The sequence below is a fragment of the Ornithorhynchus anatinus genome, chromosome 13 (assembly GCF_004115215.2).
Source record: "Ornithorhynchus anatinus isolate Pmale09 chromosome 13, mOrnAna1.pri.v4, whole genome shotgun sequence".
NCBI lineage: Eukaryota > Metazoa > Chordata > Mammalia > Monotremata > Ornithorhynchidae > Ornithorhynchus > Ornithorhynchus anatinus.
Genome location: NC_041740.1, coordinates 23,189,773 through 23,206,147, shown reverse-complemented (window position 1 = coordinate 23,206,147; position 16,375 = coordinate 23,189,773). Strand labels below are relative to the sequence as shown.

Below are 16,375 nucleotides of genomic sequence, written 5' to 3'. Positions count from 1 at the left end.
CGTCTGGCCCCGGAACGGGCTCTCAGTCTAGGGGGGGGGGGGGGGGGGGGTTGGGGGAGACAGACCGCGAAACAGGCCGACGGGCGTCGGTCGCATCCCCGTGAATAAGTAGAACGGTAGACCCGTGCACAGCGGGAAGGTAAATCGAACAATGAAACGGTAACCGCGTATATGGACACGAAGGCCGCGGGGCGAGGGGTGGAGGGAGGCAGTCGGCGCGACGGGGAGGGGGAGCGGAGGGAGAGGGGGGCTCGGTCCGGGGGAGGGGGGCTCTCGGGAGGGCTCCGAAGGGGGGACCAGAGCTAGGGTGTGAGGAGGGAGGGCGTCGCGGGCGGGAAGGGCGAGCAGGAGGCCCAGCGAGGAGGTGAGCGGCAGAGGAGCGTGCGGGCCGGGCCGGAGAAGGAGAGGGGGACGGCGAGCTCGAGGGGTCGGAGAGAGGGTGGGTCCGGAACCCCTCCGCTGAGGACGCCCGCGGCCCGTGACGGCCCCGGCCGTCTCCGAGCGGGCCGAGGAGACGGGTCCCCGGGAATAGGAGGGGCGGCGTCGGTCCCGACCGGCCGGGCCCCGCCGACCGCCCCCGTAGAGCCAGGCTGGTTGGCGCGGCTCCCAGGCAGATCGATCCGGGGCGTTTACACAGGGCGCCCGCCCTGCTAAGTGCCAGGGAGGGTGCAGATGGACGGACGTGGGAGCCGTGCTTCGTCCCCCCCGAGGGGCTCGTCTCCCGTAGGAGAGAGCTGGCCGAGATCTCCGCTCGCCGGTCCCTCCGAGCGATCTCGCGCGTGCGGAGCGGGGGGTCGTGGCGGGTGCGGGGGGAGCCGGTCCTCGCGGCGAGAGACGGTCTCTCGGGTGAATGCGCTTCCAGATGGCTCCTCCGCTCAGACGCCGGACGACGGCGAAGAGGCGCGCTCGGCATCCTCCTTCTGTCGAGAAGTCGCCCGGCGCACCGACGGGTAAGGAGCTCCTGGGCTGGTGGCCTAAGGGGAGATCTTCCCCGTCCGTCCCCGTCTCGGCCTTCGGCCTCTCAGGCGGGAAGGTCCGCCGCGCTCTCCCCCGGCTGCGGACCGCGCACGACGTGGCCTCCGCCGGCCGAAATGGCCGGGGTGGCCCCGTCGCTTCGCCTTCCGTCCCCGTCGCGGCCGGCGGAACCGGCGGACACCCCCCGAGCTTCCCCGTTCGGAGATGGTCAGGAAGGGAGACGGGCGCCGGAAGGCTCGGCCGCAGTCCCCGTACGCTCCCGGAACCAAGCGAGGGCCGAGGACGTAGGGGTGATCGGGGCTCGGAGCTGGAATTCTGCCCTTTCGGTTTTGTAGCTGCTTCAGCGGGGACCTCGCCGGGGGGCAGCTGTGGGACCGTCTGAAGAGAGGCATCACCCCCTTCCTGCGCTCGGCCGCTTTATTTTTCCACTACCTCCTGGGAGTGTCGCCTCCTGAAGAATTACTCGTGGGTGAGTCGGAGAAACGTGCCCGGGGCCGGGCGGGGGGCGGAACCGATCACGTTTCTGGAATCGGGACCGGGAGATCCGTCGCTCGGTGCTGTCCGTCGAGGGCCTCCTCCGGGCGAGAGCTCTCTACTGAGCGCTCGGGCGCCTTTTTCCGGGACTCGAGCGATCACCTTGCGCCCAGAGCTGTGCCAGACACCAGACGACGGGCCTCGGGCACGGTCCCCGCCCCGTATGGGGCTCACGGTCTGAGTCGTTGGCCAGACCCGACCCCCTGCCCCTCGAGGATTTCCCCGCGTAGTGGAGCGGCACCTTCCGCCGGACTACCTGGAACTCGGGAACGACTCGCCTTCTCAAGGCGCCGCGGCGCCTTCCTGGATTCCGGTGGATTCACCGCGGCTGAGAAACCCGCCGCTCCCTTTCGCGGACTGACCGGGCTCGCCCTCTGGCCTCCGGCCCCGGAGCGGCCCTTCCTTTCCCTTCCCGCGGGCGAGGAGAGGAGTGGGAGCTGGTCCCCGTCCCCGACCTCCCCGCCAGCCTGCCCTCGCCCCGGGCGAATCCACCGCCGAGAGCCGCCGTTCGGCCCGGAAGCGAGACCTGGGCAAGAGGGGCCCAGAAAGGGGAAGGAGACCCATCTTCAGGCGGCTCCTCTAGGGGAGCCGGGCAGGGCTGCCGTCTCTCCTCTCCGCGCTCGGAGAAGGAAGGGCTCCGACGGGACGCAAGAGGGCGGCGCGGAAGGGGAGGGGGGAAGGATAGCAAAACGTACGGGAGGGGGAGCGTTACCTCGACCGCCGCTCCTCTCGTCCTCCCCTCTGGACCCCGACTTGGGGATTCAGCCCAGGAGGGGCACGGCGCGGTCCCACCGGACGCGGGGGAGCCGGCGGGCCTCCCGGGGGCTGCCCCACCCCTCCTCGTCCCCGAAAGGGGGGGGGGGGCGCGTGCGAGGCACGGCGGGTGACTTCTCCCCGAGGAATCGCGGGACGGAGCCGCGCTCGCACCCTCCCCGGTCCCCCGCCCGAGGGCTCAGAGATACGGCCGTCGCCGGCGGGGAACGGGTCTCCCGGCTCTCCCGGGCGCTTCACCTCGGCCAGACCGAGCGCTCCGGGGTCCTACCGGCGGGTCCCCGTCTCCGCGGCGAGAAGTATCCGGAGCATCTGGGCCACGGTTACCGAGTGGAAGCTGACGATGGGAGGAGGGCTCCGCGCAGGGCAGGCGCTCGGGAAATAAGGTCGAGCGAACGGGTCGGCAGGCAGGAGGGAAGCTGCCCGTCTTGGCTCCGCCTCGGGGCCCTTCCTGGTTCCGGGGAGGGGGGACGACCGGCTCCGGCTGCCCACCCGGCTGCCCAAGGCGTCGGGGAGGACCGAGCCGACGACTCGGCTCCCTCGGCGCCGGGCCGAGGGGGAGAGAGAGAGAGAGGCACGGCAGCCAGCGCCCGAGGGACGGGCGGTCGGGCACCGGTAAATGGCCCGGACCCGGCGAGCCCCGGATCCCCCTGCCCCGGAAGTACACCGCCCGGTCGCGCGGTTCCGGCGCCCGGCCGCTTCCGCGGCGCGGCCCGCTGCGGTGGATGGAGCGCGCGGGCCCGGGAGTCGGAGCGAGTCGCCGCACTTCCCCGGTCACCTCGTCCGTAGACCGGGGATTAAGAGGGCGAGCCCCCCGGGGGGCCGCGTCCAACCTCCTCGACCGGCGCCTCCCCCAGCGCTTAGAATAGCGCTCGGCACGGGGCGGCGGGCGCTCAAACGGGCTCCGTCGTCGTCGTCAAGACCGACGGATACCCCGGTTGCCCTCATTAAAGGCCCTTCGAACGTTTTCCTTGTCTCGCAGTCTCCCAAGACGAAGAATTCGGCGCGCTCTGTCGCTATCTGTCTCTACCCACCAATCTGTTCCTGCTCTTCCAGGAATACGGGGAGACGGTCGAGCCCCTGCTCCACAGGTACCGGCGGGATGAAGGGGGCGCCGCGGCCGGCCCGGGAGGCCGGGGGGGGGGGGGGGGGCCCGGGGAGAGGAGGGGAAAGAGCGGGAGAAGGAGGGAAGCGAGGAACAGGATCGGGGCCGAAGGGGCAACTCGCCGGCGGCGGCCGGGAGGCGTCTCACTGGCGGAGATCGACTGTTCGGTCGCCTCTGCCGTTACTCGCTTCCCTTTCGTTGGTTCGTCCGGTAGTATCTGTTGAGCGCTTACGGCGTGCAGAGCACCGTACCAAGCGCTTGGAATGTACGGATGGGTAACAGATAGAGACGGTCCCCGCCCCCTGGACGGGCTTAAGCCCGTTACTCTGGAGTCCTCGCTCTCCGTCCCCCGGCTCGCCGCGACGCAGGCGCGGGGATCCGAGGAGAGACGCGTCCGTGACCGGAGCTAGGAAACGGCGCAACGGGAGCCCGGTGCCTCTCTCGTCACGCGGGGGGGGAACGTCCAGATGAAAAGACGATCCCCGTTACGCGGGCTCAGTCGGTAGCAGTACCGCCGAGGAAGTGAAATGGAGGCTAGCCCGTCCGTCCGTCCCCCCCCCCCCCGTCCCCCCGAGAAGAGATTCTGTAATAATACTAATACTAACGTTGGTATTTGTCAAGCGCCCCCTACGTGCAGGGCACCGTTCCGAGCGCCGGGGGAGGCACGGGGTCCTCGGGGCGTCCCGCGGGAGGCGCGCGGTTCATCCCCATTTTCCGGATGAGGTCACTGAGGCACAGAGAAGTGAAGTGACGAGCCCGGGATTCGAACCCGTGGCCTCGGACTCCCAAGCCCGGGCTCCCTCCACCGAGCCGCGCCGCTTCACCGTAAAGCGACGGGTCCGGTTCCGTGGCCGGGACGAAGGGCGATAGCGAAACCCCGGGCGGGGGGCGGGGACGGGACGGGACGGGGAGATTCCTCCGGTGGCTTCCGTTCCCCCGGGCCGCCCCGCTCCGATCGCTGGCGCCGCTGCCGAGTGGGGCTCCCGGGGGATCGTCCCTCTCCCTGGGCGCGCCTCGAGTCGGTGGCGCGTCCCCCTGCGCCCGGCGTCGGGTGCGGCCCCGGCGTCGCGCGCCAGGAGACGCGGCGGCCTTCTTTTCCTTGCGAACGCTAACGCGACGGAAGCTGGTGGGGAAGGGGGCAGAGAAAAGGAAGAGGAGAGACGGAAGGAGGGGTGGGGGAGCGGAGGGTGGGCCCCCTCGCCATGCCCCTTCTCCTCCCCCTCAGGTGGTGCACGGATCCGGCCGTCCTGACGGTCCTGAAGGGGGAAGGCTCGCCGGCGGTCAGGTGGGTTCTCGGGAGGGGGGGTCCGCTCGGGGATCGCTCGGCCCCGTGCGCATCCCCGATTCCTTTCTTTCTTCACCTTCGTGTCCGTCTCCCCCCGGCCCCCCAGGCTCCGGAATCGTATCGCCGACGCTGATGTCGGTTAGGCGCCTCCTGATGACGATGTCGGACCCGCGGTTGTCCCCCGTGGGGCTACCCGGTCCCGATCCCCGTCTTCCGGATGAGGTGACCGAGGCCCGGGGAAGCGAAGCGGCCCCGGGGGCGGGATCGGAACCCGCCGCCTCGGGCCCCCGGGCCCCGGCCGCGCAGCCGGGCCGGTTCACGCGCCGGGGCGCGATGGGAGCGCGGCTGCCGGCTGCCGTTACCGTGTAACGCGTTCGGCACGGTGCCGGGCGGGCAGCGGGTGCTCAGTGAAACGGGACTGATCGAGCCATTCGTTCGGCAGCGTTTATTGAGCGCGTACTACGTGCAGAGCAACGTACGGAGCGCTCGGGCTGATGATGATGATGATGATGATGATGATGATGATGATGATGTCGGTGTTGGTTAAGCGCTCGCCACGTGCAGGGCACCGTCCCGAGCGCTGGGGGAGATGCAGGGCGATCGGGGCGCCCCACGGGAGGCTCACGGTTTTAATCCCCATCTGACAGATGAGGGAACTGGGGCCCGGGGAAGCGAAGCGGCGCCGGGATTCGAACCCGTGACCTCGGACTCCCGAGCCCGGGGTGCGGCGGGGCTCTCCGCCGAGGCGACGCTAACTCTCCCGGCCTCGGCGTCCGAAACGTCCGAAGGGGGCGCTTCCGCCCGCGGGGTGACGGAGGCCCGCGAAGCCGGCGCTAGGGGAGAGAGGCGGCCCGAAAGGGGACGGGGGTCCCCGTCCCGACTCCGCCCCTCGCCCGCCCCGTGACCCCCCGGGCCGGTCACTCCGCCTCCCTGGGCCTCAGTGACCTCGGCTGCAGAATGGGGACGGAACGGCGCGTGGCACGTGATGAGCGCTATTATTATCCGCCCGCCCGCCCCCGGGGACCCCCTCCCGGACCGGGACGGGGCGTCCCGGCAGAGCGTCGTGGGTCCGCCGCCGCTCGAGGCGGGCGACGTGGGTAGATACCAACCGTCGTATCCGTTAAGCGCTCACCCCGTGCAGAGCACCGCTCTAAGCGCCGGGGGATGCGAGACGATCGGGTTGTCCCCCGTGGGGGCTCACGGTTTTAACCCCCGTTTGACAGATGGGGGGACCGAGGCACAGGGAAGTGAGGCGGCGTGCCCGAGGTCGCGCGGCGGACCGGCGCCGGGATGCGAACCCGCGACCTCTGCCTCCCAAGCCCGCGCTCTCGCCGCTGAGCCGCGCCGCTTCTCCGTGGCTTCTCTGTCGCCCGGCGAGCGGGCTTCGTTGGGGCCCCCTCCCCGTGTCCTCTTCCGTCTCCTCTTCCCGGAATATTGGTCTTCCCCGTTAAAGACGGCGAGCCCCGTGGGCGACCGGGTCCTCGTTTCCTGCCTCGTGTCTGCCCCGGTGTAATTAGCGTCACGCCCGACGCGAAGCGAGCTCTCAGGAAGCGCCCTGAAGACAGAACGAGGCCACCCCTAAGGAGGAGGGAAGGGACCGAGGGAAGAGGATCGCCGAGAAAGGCGGGAAAGAAGTAGAGGAGGGGCGACGAGGCCAGCGAGGCGCGGAGCCCGGGTCTCCGCCGTCGTCCGTTTCGGTCCGAAAACCCCCGGGCCAGACAGAAATCGCCCGTTCCGCTCCCGGAGTCACGCCCCCGGGATTCGTTTCCGTACGTTGGAGCGTGCTCCGAGAGCTACCGTTGACGCGTTTCTTCTCCGGGCCTCAGTTATTCCACCTTGGTCGCGACCCCCGCCCTCCAGTCGCGTGGCCGTTTCACCTCTGCGGATCTACCCGGAAAGCCACCGGCCGAGTAAAGCCCGGTGTGTCTCGCGGTCCTTTAACGAGGCCTCCTTCCTCGCTTGGGTTCGCGCTGTTGGCGGACGTGCGGGGAACGGTCCTCCCGTCTCCCTCTTTCAACCTAGGCTCCTGCCGGCGGCGTGTACTTTCAGACTTAACGCGGCTTTTGTTAACAGAACGGTTCTCGCTAATAAGATGCTGTTTTATATTTGTATATCGTACGTACGGTATCGTGTCGTTCTCTTTTTTGTCGGTTTTAGGTTGTAAAAATGGTTTTTAATTATCGTTCCTAGATATCCCCGGAAAAGAAATACCCTGGTGGATCTTCCGGAAGACTATAGCCACCTTCTGAACCAGGCCTCTCAGTTCAGGTAAGGAGACAGCTTCTTCCTCCCGGGCGAGCCGCCCAGGAGAACGGTCGGAAATGACGGCGAATCCCACCCCGCGGGGAGTCGGCGCTCCGTCCCCGGAGAAGCGGGGCCCGTCGGGAGCGACGGTAAATCCCGCCCCGCGGGGGAAGCGGCTGCCCGTCCCCCGGAGCAGCGGGGCCGGCCGGGAGCGGCCCGTCGTAGGAGGCCCGGGAGCACGTCGTCGAGGGGAGGACCGTGGTAGGCAAGAATCAGGAGAGATGTCGGGAGCCCTCCCGAAGCAAGAACAGCGGCGAGAGGAGAGGAAAGGGTCTCCGGGGGCATTTGGGAGCTTATCTCCTTTAATCAGCTGCTTCGGCGGCCGTCGGGAAAACGTCTTCGGAGCGGGGAGAGAGGGGATCGGCGGAGTACGTGATTTCACTTCAGACGAAACCGCCGCAGGGGCGTAAATTGCGGAAAAAGGGCGAAAAGACAGCGGAGCTGAGAATCAGCAGGCCCGAGTCCTAATTCCGACTCCTGCCGGGTGGACCCGGGGCTTCGGTTCCCTCGCCTGTGAAGTGGGGGTTAATTAAAAACCCCTCCCCTCTTCCGCCGAGACCCCCCTCCCCCCCCCCGGTGCGGGACCGTGACCGTCTCCGTCCCGACGCGCGGCCCGCAGTGAACGCGGAGCGCGACGGTCGTCGTCGCTGTTTCAGAGCCCCGGGAGAGAGAGAGAGAGAGAGAGACACCGGGACGGGGAGTGAGGCCCACCGGGCGCCGGCGTCCGCCTCTGCTCCCGGCCCGGGGAGAAGCCTCCCTGGACCTCGGAAGGGGGGAGGTTTTCTTCCGTGGGAATAGTTGGAAAATATGGGGAGGAGCAGATCGTAGCTGGGGATTTGAAGCTTCAGAACTCAACGGGCAGGGATCGTCTCTCTCCGTTGCCGAATCGTAGATCCCAAGCGCTCTGCGCGTAGTAAGCGCTCAAGAGGTGCTAGCGGACGAGGGACCGGGCGAATTGGGAAAGCTTCCTCGTCTAAAAATGGGGGCGACGGGCGAGGGGGGGGGGGTCCGTCGCCGTTAGCTCTGGCCCGTCGACCTCTCCGTTTCCCACTGCGCCCTCTCTCCTCCGAGGTGCCCGCGGTCGTCCGACGACGAACGGAAGCACCCGGTCCTGTGTTTGTTCTGCGGAGCCATGCTGTGTTCTCAGAACGCTTGCTGCCAGGAGACGGTGAACGGGGAGGAGATCGGAGCCTGCGTCTTCCACGCGGCGCGCTGCGGAGCCGGTGTGGGTGTATTCCTCAAGTAGGTAACTTGCCGTTCCGGAGGCGACCGAGCTCGCGGGGAAATCCAGCCCCTCCGCCCGCCCAAGGGCCCCGACCCCGCCGGAGGAGGGGCGTGGGAACGGCTGGGGATCCGTCCCCCGGGGGGGGGACGCGTCCCGTCTGCGAGCTCGGCGGGGCCCCGTTTCGCCGGCTACGTCTTCTCAGGAGCGTCTCGATGGTCGGGGAGGCCGACGGGCCGCGGGGTTCAGAATCCGGGCAACCCCGGGCACGTTAGAATCCAACTCCCCTTCCCCCCGGCAGCTCTCTCCTCCGTTTTTACTGGCGCTCCCTGCCCCTCTTCCCTCCCGCTGCTGCCGACCCGGTTCCCGGCGAGACACCGGTTGCGGAAGAGGAGCCCCGGCAACGTCCGGGAGCGCCTTTTCCTCCCCGTGGGCGGGAGCGCGGCCCCGGACCGGCCGAGGTTCCCTCGGACGGTTCCCGGCGTGGGGACGGGCGCGCCGGCCGGGCCGCGGGTGGGGCTGATGGATCTCGTTTCTCTTCCCCTCAGCATCAGAGAGTGCAAAGTGATCCTGATCGAAGGGAAAGCCCGTGGCTGCTTGTACCCGGCCCCCTACCTGGATGAATACGGAGAAACCGACCCGGGCCTCAAGTAAGGGCGCGCCTGGTGGGGCGGAGCTTTGGGAGAGGGACACCGAGTCCTTTCAGGTCCCCGTTGGAAGGGGGGGGGGGGCGCCGGCTCACCCCGGACGATCCGTCAGTGGTATTCACTGAGTCCTTACCTCGGTGCGGAGCGGCGAGGCCAACGCTCGGGAGCGGGCGGGGGACGCGTCCGGTAGAGTCCGCACCCTCCCGTGGCCGCAGTAAACGCGATGGATCGGTACAGCGCCCGGGGGAGCGACGTTCCCCGCCCTCCGGGACTTCCCGGTCCAGCTGGGAGTAGAACGAATTCCGGAGGGGAGGCGGCGGAGGCCCGGGGGTGTGAACGTGAGCGCGGTGGGGTGAGCATCAGAGCGCTCAAGGGGCGCGTGCCCCGGCGGAGGACGTGGGGCAGGTAGGATCGGCAAAGGAGAGGTTAGGCAGGGCGGGCTTCTCGGAGGAGATGGGACTCCGTTGTTCAACCCTCACGTTCGGTCTCTCACCACATCCTTCGCAGCATCGCCAAAATCTGGCCGCCCTCACCGCGGCTCAAACTCTTCGCCCTCCGCTTTAAGGCGCCCGATCCGCTCTCGCCGTCCCATCTGACCCCCCCCCCCCCCCCCCCCCCCCCCCGTCTCCCGGACGGCGCACTCTGCTCCCTCAGCTCCGTCCTACTTAAGCGTTCGGGACGGTGCCGGGCACGCACGCGGAGCGCTCGGCACCGTTGACCGACTCTCCGCTCGTTCCTCGGCGTCCTCTCTCCCGCCGGCGATCCCTTGCTCACGTCCCGTTTCCGGCCTGGAACTCCCCCCTCCCACCACACGCCGCACTCAGTCGTATTTACTGAGCACTCGCTCTCTGCCGGCAACCTTGGCGCCATCCTCGAGTCCCCCCTCTCGTTGAGCGCGCCTCTCCGGTCCGTCGCTAAATCCATCGCTAAATCCCCGTGTCCGTGCCCGGCGCTGTTCCAGACGCTCGGGCCCGTGTCGAGTGAATCGGGTCGGCCACGGTCTCTCTCCCACCTGGCGCTCACGGGCTTCGTCGCCATTTTGCAACTGAGGCCCAGAGGAGTAAAGCGTCTCGCCCAGGTTTGCCCCCCCCCCCCCCCCCCCCCCGGCGGACGAGTAATAATAATAATTATAATGTTGGTATTTGTTAAGCGCTCACTATGTGCCGAGCACCGTTCTAAGCGCTGGGGTAGACACAGGGGAACCGGGTTGTCCCACGTGGGGCTCACCGTCTTAATCCCCATTTTACAGATGAGGGAACTGAGGCACCGAGAAGTGAAGTGACTCGCCCAAAGCCACACAGCTGGCAAGTGGCAGAGCCGGGGTTTGAACCCATGACCTCTGACTCCAAAGCCCGTGCTCTTTCCAGTGAGCCACGCTGCTTCTCAAGCAGAGCTGGGATCAGACCCCGGGTCTCGGAGGTCCGCGCCCTCTTCACTCTGCCACGCGACTTGCCTCACCGCTCGGATTTCCTACTAAAACCCGGGCCGCCCGCGCGTACGAAGAATCCGTGCATCTCGCCTCCGACCTCGCCCGCTTCCCGCCTCTGGCCCGGGACGAATGTCCTCCCTTTTCGTATCCAACCGACGATCACTCTCCCCAGCTTCTAAAATTTCGTTAGAAACGCTTCTCCAAGAGGCCTTCCCCAACGTCCCTCATCTCCTCTTCTCCCGCTCCCTTCTGCCTCGCCCTTATCCTCGGATTCGCTCCCTTTAATCCACCCCTCCCTCGGCGCCTACGTGTCTATCCGTCGCTTCTGTCGATGTCCGCCTCCCCCTCCAGACCGTAAACTCCTCGCGGGCGGGGAACGCGGCTACCAACTCGGTTGTACCGTGCCCTCCCGAGCGCCCCGTGCGCTTCGGTGCACGCCGCGAGCGCTCGGTAAATGTGATGGACCGAACGCGGCGGTCTCTCGGGCGTGAAGGAGGAGAGTTCCGGGCCGCGAGGAGGATGGGAGCGAGGGAACGTCGAGAAACAATCGGCGAGCCGGTCGGTGGCCCTGAGCGCCTACCGCGTGCAGAGCGCTGTACCGAGCGCTTCGGTAGGTCGGCGTTGACGGAACGCAGTCTGGGGAACGTGAGGGTGGGTGGGATGGGGGGAGGAGCCGACGGTGCGCCTTAAACCCCGAGGGGAAGGACGGGCGACCCGGGCCGGTTTCCGAGGAGCGGGGAGACGTACCCTGAACGCCGGGGGCTGATGGATTTTGCAAAGCCCCCACGCTGGGTGTGCGGTACAACGGAGTTGGTAAACACGGTCCCTGCCCTCAGAGGGCTTGCAGCCCAGGAGGGGGGAGACGGACGTTTAAAAGAGGTTGAAGCTGGGCGAGGACGGTGGCGGGAAAGCCGGGAAGAGGCTACGGGCCGAGAGGGGACGGTGCCCCGGCCCTAGGCCGCACGGAGGGGGTGGGGGAAATGAGGGATTAGCCAGGGAAGGCGTCTTAGAGGATATGAGATTTGAGTGGGGTCTCCCGGAGGCGGGGAGAATAGCGGTCTCTGGCGCGTGAAGGGGAGGGAGTTCCGAGTCGGGGAAAGGAGCGGGTCGGCGGCAAGATGGACGAGATCGAGAGACGGTGACGGCGGCGGCGGAGGAGCGAAGCGAGTGGACCGGGTTGTAGGAGATGATCAGCCAAGGTGAGAGGGCAGGGGGCTTCCCGATTGCCCGAAGGCCGCCGGGGAGACGTTTCTGTTCGACGGAAAGGCGGATGGGCCATCACCGGAGGTTCTTGGAGTGGGGAGACGTGAACTGAATTTTCTTTTTAGGAAAAAAATGATCCGGGAGGCAGAGGGAAACATAGATCGGGAAAGGGAGAGACGAGGAGGCCGATTAAGTAGTCAAGGCAAGAAATAAGTGCTCGGATCCGTTTGGTAGGCAATCCGGATGGCCGAGGCAGGGGAGGGGGGCGTTGAGGGGATGTTGTGAACTGCCGAGATCTAGCGACAGGTGGAACAGGTGGGTCGGATGACCGAAGTGAGTCGGCTTCTAAGCCGGGGAGGGCAGTGATGGGGAGAAAGAAAGAGGGCAGGGTCTGGGTGGGAAGATGAGGAGTTCCCTTCGTTTGGGTATTGGCAGGATATCCAAATTAGACCCGTCCTGGGGGCCGGAGGAAACGGGAGACCGCGGAGACCTAGAGAGGTTGGGGTTGGAGAGGGGGATCTGGGAATCATCAGAGGTGTATCGGAAGCCGGGGGAGTGAGCGACTCCTTCACGGGGGCGGGGTGCAGATGGGAAGTAGAAGGGAACCCGGGGCTGAGCCTTGAGGAAATCCCACAGTTAGAGGGCGGGAGACGGAGCCCGTGAAAGAGACAGACCGAGCGCCCAGAGGGATAGGAGGAGAACGGGAGGGGACGGGGTCGGAGAACGATGACGCTGGGATTCGTTAAGCGCTTACTATGCGCGGAGCGCCGTTCTAAGCGCTGGGGTAGACACGGGGGCGTCACATTGGCCCACGTGAGGCTCACGGTCTTCACGGAGAAGGAGAAGACTTCACGGAGAAGCCTAGGTTAGGTGACGTCTCGACGGGCCTTGAGAGAAGCACCGGCAGTAGGTGATAAGAATAATAATAATAATAATAATACTGTTGGTATTAATAGTCCCTTTCGCCTGAAACCGCCCCCCCCCCCCCCCGCCCCCAAGTCCTGGAGGGGAAGAAGCAAAGTGTCAAATAATAATAATGTTGGTATCTGTTAAGCGCTCACTACGTGCCGAGCACCGGTCTGAGCGCTGGGGTAGGTACGGGGTCACCGGGTCGTCCCACGTGAGGCTCACGGTTAATCCCCGTTTTACAGATGAGGTAACCGAGGCACAGAGAAGTGAAGCCACTTGCCCACAGTCACACTGTCAAAAAAGTTGGTAGGAGAAAGGGGTCGAGGGCTGACCGGAAGTGGGCCACACGGAGAAGGGAGGTATATGATCGGAAGCAGCGTGACCCGCAAGGAGGGACGTGGGCCCGGCAGTCGGAGGACCTGGGTTCTAAACACGCCGGCTAGGTGACCTCGGCCGGGTGGCTCAACTTCTCTGCGCCTCGGGTTCCTCCGCCGTAAAACGGAGACGGAATACCCGTTCTCTCTCCCGCTTCGACTGGGAGCCCTGGGCGGGACGGGGACTCGGTCCAACCTGATGATCCGGAACCCACCCCGGCGCTCAAAGCAGCGCGAGACACGTAGTGAGCGGTCAGGTGCCGTCGTGACGTCGCCGTACCCTACGTGGGATAGGCGTCACACGGAGCGCGTCTGGTACTGTGGGGCAGAAGTGGTGGGGAAGCCGGCGCGGTCGCCAGTCCGGTCTCCGGGGAGTCTCCGCTGCCGGGGCGCCGGTTTGCCTCCGTGCGGGGCGACGGAACGGGTGGGTGGCCCGCGGAGTCCGACTCGCGAGCTGGTCTCAGGAGACGGACGTTCCCTTCCCTCGCCGGGCAGCGACCGGGTCGTCCACGCCTCCGTCCCGGGGACCGTCTCTCGCCTCCCGGCCGTAGAATCCCCGGCGGCCCGGGCCGCGTAGCCGGTCCCCCGCCTGCCGTTTCCGGCCGGCCTCCGGGTCTCCCTCCCTACCGCGGCGCCTCGCTCGATTCACGGCCCCCGAATGGGAAGCGGGCGATGAAGAGGGCCCCGCCCGCCCGGGGAGAGGGTCGCGGCCGCGGGGAGGCGTTCGGTCGGGACACCGAGCCGACGGGGACCCGCGGTGTTCTCGGGGTTCACCAGCCGCCCCTCTGAGCTGGGTGGCGACGGTCCCTCGGTCCCCCGGGGCGGGAGGCGGACGGGCCGACTCTCCGACCGCGGGGCCCGGAGCCGCTCCGACCGAGCGGCGACGTCCGGGGAGGCCCCGGGCGAGGTCGGACCTGACTGACGCGTGCCCTTTCTCTCCCGGGAAGGAGGGGCAATCCCCTGCATCTGTCCCGGGAGCGGTATCGGAAGCTACACCTGCTCTGGCAGCAGCACTGCATCGTCGAAGAGATCGCCAGGAGCCAGGAGACCAATCAGATCTTGTTTGGATTCAACTGGCAGCTGCTCTGAACGGCGGCGGCTTCCGAGGCCGGACGCGGCGCCCGGGACCGGGCGGATTTCCGGGCCCGTTTCGTCCGGCCGGGTGAGGGCGCGACGGGCCCTCTCCCACCTCCGCTTCCGATGTCCCCCGAGAACGCCGCCCGCTCGCCCCCGGGGCCTCGTCCCGGCGAAGCTCGCGTCCCCGAGGGACGGCGGCCCCTCGCCTGGAACCCGGACTCCGGGGCCGAGACCCCGCTCGTGGGTAAGGGAGTAGATTCCCCGCTCCCGGCCGTCCCCCCCGGCGATCGTCCAGACTTCCGGCTGAATCGCGGCGTGGGTTCCCCGGGGAAGGCCCGAGGAGGCTCATCTTAAAACGGACGGCCTCCTCGGAGAACGCGCCGAGGCCGGTTCCTCGCTGGGTTCCTCGTTCCGGCCAGCTCAGTTCGCCGCCTTTTTTTTTTTTTTTTCTTTTCCCCCCCATCCGAGCCCGCTTCCGGCGATCCCCGGCCGCAGCCTGGCACCGGGCCGGGAAGGAGACGGAGCGGAAGCTCCGTTTAACGTGCCCGGCGGAAGGAAGCAGAGGCACCGCCTCTCTTCCCCTCCGGGGATCTCGAAGACTCTGCCGCCTTGCCGCTCACCCCAGTCGACGCTCGCCGCCCCTTGCCGGCGTGGGTGGGACTGGCCTTTCCAAAGCGGGCCTTAGGCACCGCGTCTTTCACTTGTCTGGGGTCTTCTCGGCTTTGCTTTTGGTTTTCGAAACCTGGGTCCTCCTCTTCAGCACGGTTAGATTTGGACCGGCAGAAATTCCTTTGCGCTGCTCTTGTTTCTCTTGAGATCGCCCCCCCCCCCCCCCCGTATCCTCCGGGGCCGGGTCAACAGCCCGGGCCTCCCGTCAGCCGCCGCCTCCGCGTGCCGCTGCGGTGGCTCGGGATCTGCGGCGGCCTCGCCGAGAGATGCAGCAGGGCGACTCCGATACGAAAACCCCGCGGTGAATCGAGAGCGGCCCGTGAGGATCAGGATCCCCCGACTCCGACCCGTCCGGCTCCGGGGCTACCACGGATCCCGGCTACCACGAGAGCCGCTCGCCGGGCCGTCCGGCCCCGAGCCACCCGGTTGGGAGATCCTAGCGCCCTTCCCTCGGATCCTTCCGCGGAGGTCGTTCCGAGCTCTCGTTAGCGAAGCGGGAGAACCGAGGGCGACGGAATTTCCGAACCCGGATGAGGTCATCCGTCGGACTCGGGGCCGAGCCGGGTTCCCGCCGGCTGGCCGCTCGCTAAACCGCAGCTCCCTGCCCTTCTCCCGGCCGCCTTGGGGAATTGAAGAGGATTTGAGAGGGAGGAGCGTCGGTGTCCTCCCGCTCCTCTCCCCGCCCCTTCCTCCCGGTCCGTGACGCTTCCCGCCCAGCGGCCCCCAGCAGCACAGCTCTTGCTCGGTCCTGGCTCTGGGTGCGAGCACGCAGGAGGAGTGGCCTCCCCCGCCCACCCTAGGTGTGGTCCTACGCCGTCCGGGCCGCCATCTTGTAGGCGTAGATGGCGGGCCGGAGGGAGGAGGGATGGAGCGAATGTGCCCGAGGGGGACCCGTGCTTTAATACCCCCCCCCCCCCCCCCCGCTCGCCGTGCCTCGGTCTCATCTCCCTCGCCGCCGAGCTTTTCCTGAGTCAAGGAGAAGGAAAATGGACTCACTGGGTGGGAAGCTCTCAGTCGCAAAGGGTTTCTTCCTACCCGCGCAATTCCACGGCCCAATTTCTCAGGCGTCCCCGGGGTGCGGTCAGAGGAGGGAACGGTGCAAGTCGAGGTAGAAAAGGCTGAGATGACGGTGAACCTTCGCCCGGGGGCCGAGTCCACCCGGCTGCCAGGGAAAGGCGGGTTCTCCGCGGGGGCGGCTCCGAATTTACCACCGAGCCCGTTGGGCACGGAAGACCGTGGATTGAGCCCGCCGGAGACACCGGCAGAGGTCCGCGCGTGCTCCCGAAGGGACGAGCCGGGAGACCTCTTCACGGGCGAGCCCGAGAACGCCGAGAGGTTTCACCGGGCCGAGAAGGAAAAACCTTCCCCGTAATGACTCTCGGACCAACGGGAGGGACGGGGGCCTCATCGGATCAGGCCACCGAGGTGAGCCCGCACCCAGGGCGGAGCCCGGGCGTTTCCATTTTCACTAGAGCTCGGTGGGGGGGGGGGGGGGTGAGGGAGAGGGAGTGAAAATCATCAGGGAGAAAGAGGTTTTTCAACAGCGTTTCCAACCCGGGGGCTCCGGGGCGGAAGTGGTGTTTATGAACTGCTTCGTATTTGCAAGGTGCGGCACCAGATCCGGCAAAGAAAATCACGAGCTGCCTCGGGGCGGGGGGGGATCAGAATCTCAGGTCCCTCGGGCCGGGGCGGGGGGGGGGGTCGGAATCGAGGAATCTAAGCCGGGAGAAGCGACCGGAGACCGACACGGAGAGAGGATAAAACCCAAGCCTAAGAACCCCAAATCAAACCCAGATCACTTGGATGCCATGGCTAGAAGAACACATTCTCAGACTCCTTGGGGCTCGGTTCGTGGCACGGCTGTAGCCTCG

At 67.2% G+C, this 16,375-nt stretch overlaps 1 protein-coding gene across 4 annotated transcripts in view; it reads left to right on the top strand.

The window, feature by feature from the left end:
• Positions 1 to 15,988, top strand: part of UBR1 (ubiquitin protein ligase E3 component n-recognin 1) — a 98,911-nt gene extending 82,923 nt beyond the window's left edge. For all 4 annotated transcript variants that reach the window (XM_029077236.2, XM_029077235.2, XM_029077234.2 and 1 more), the window contains 8 exons: positions 863 to 950; positions 1,311 to 1,444; positions 3,263 to 3,371; positions 4,611 to 4,670; positions 6,861 to 6,938; positions 8,046 to 8,216; positions 8,745 to 8,846; positions 13,706 to 15,988. In XM_029077236.2, the coding sequence (XP_028933069.1) occupies positions 863 to 950; positions 1,311 to 1,444; positions 3,263 to 3,371; positions 4,611 to 4,670; positions 6,861 to 6,938; positions 8,046 to 8,216; positions 8,745 to 8,846; positions 13,706 to 13,847 (884 nt within the window). In that variant the 3' untranslated portion in view covers positions 13,848 to 15,988. The remainder of the gene's footprint in view (positions 1 to 862; positions 951 to 1,310; positions 1,445 to 3,262; positions 3,372 to 4,610; positions 4,671 to 6,860; positions 6,939 to 8,045; positions 8,217 to 8,744; positions 8,847 to 13,705) is intronic.
• The last annotated feature ends 387 nt before the right edge of the window (positions 15,989 to 16,375 follow it).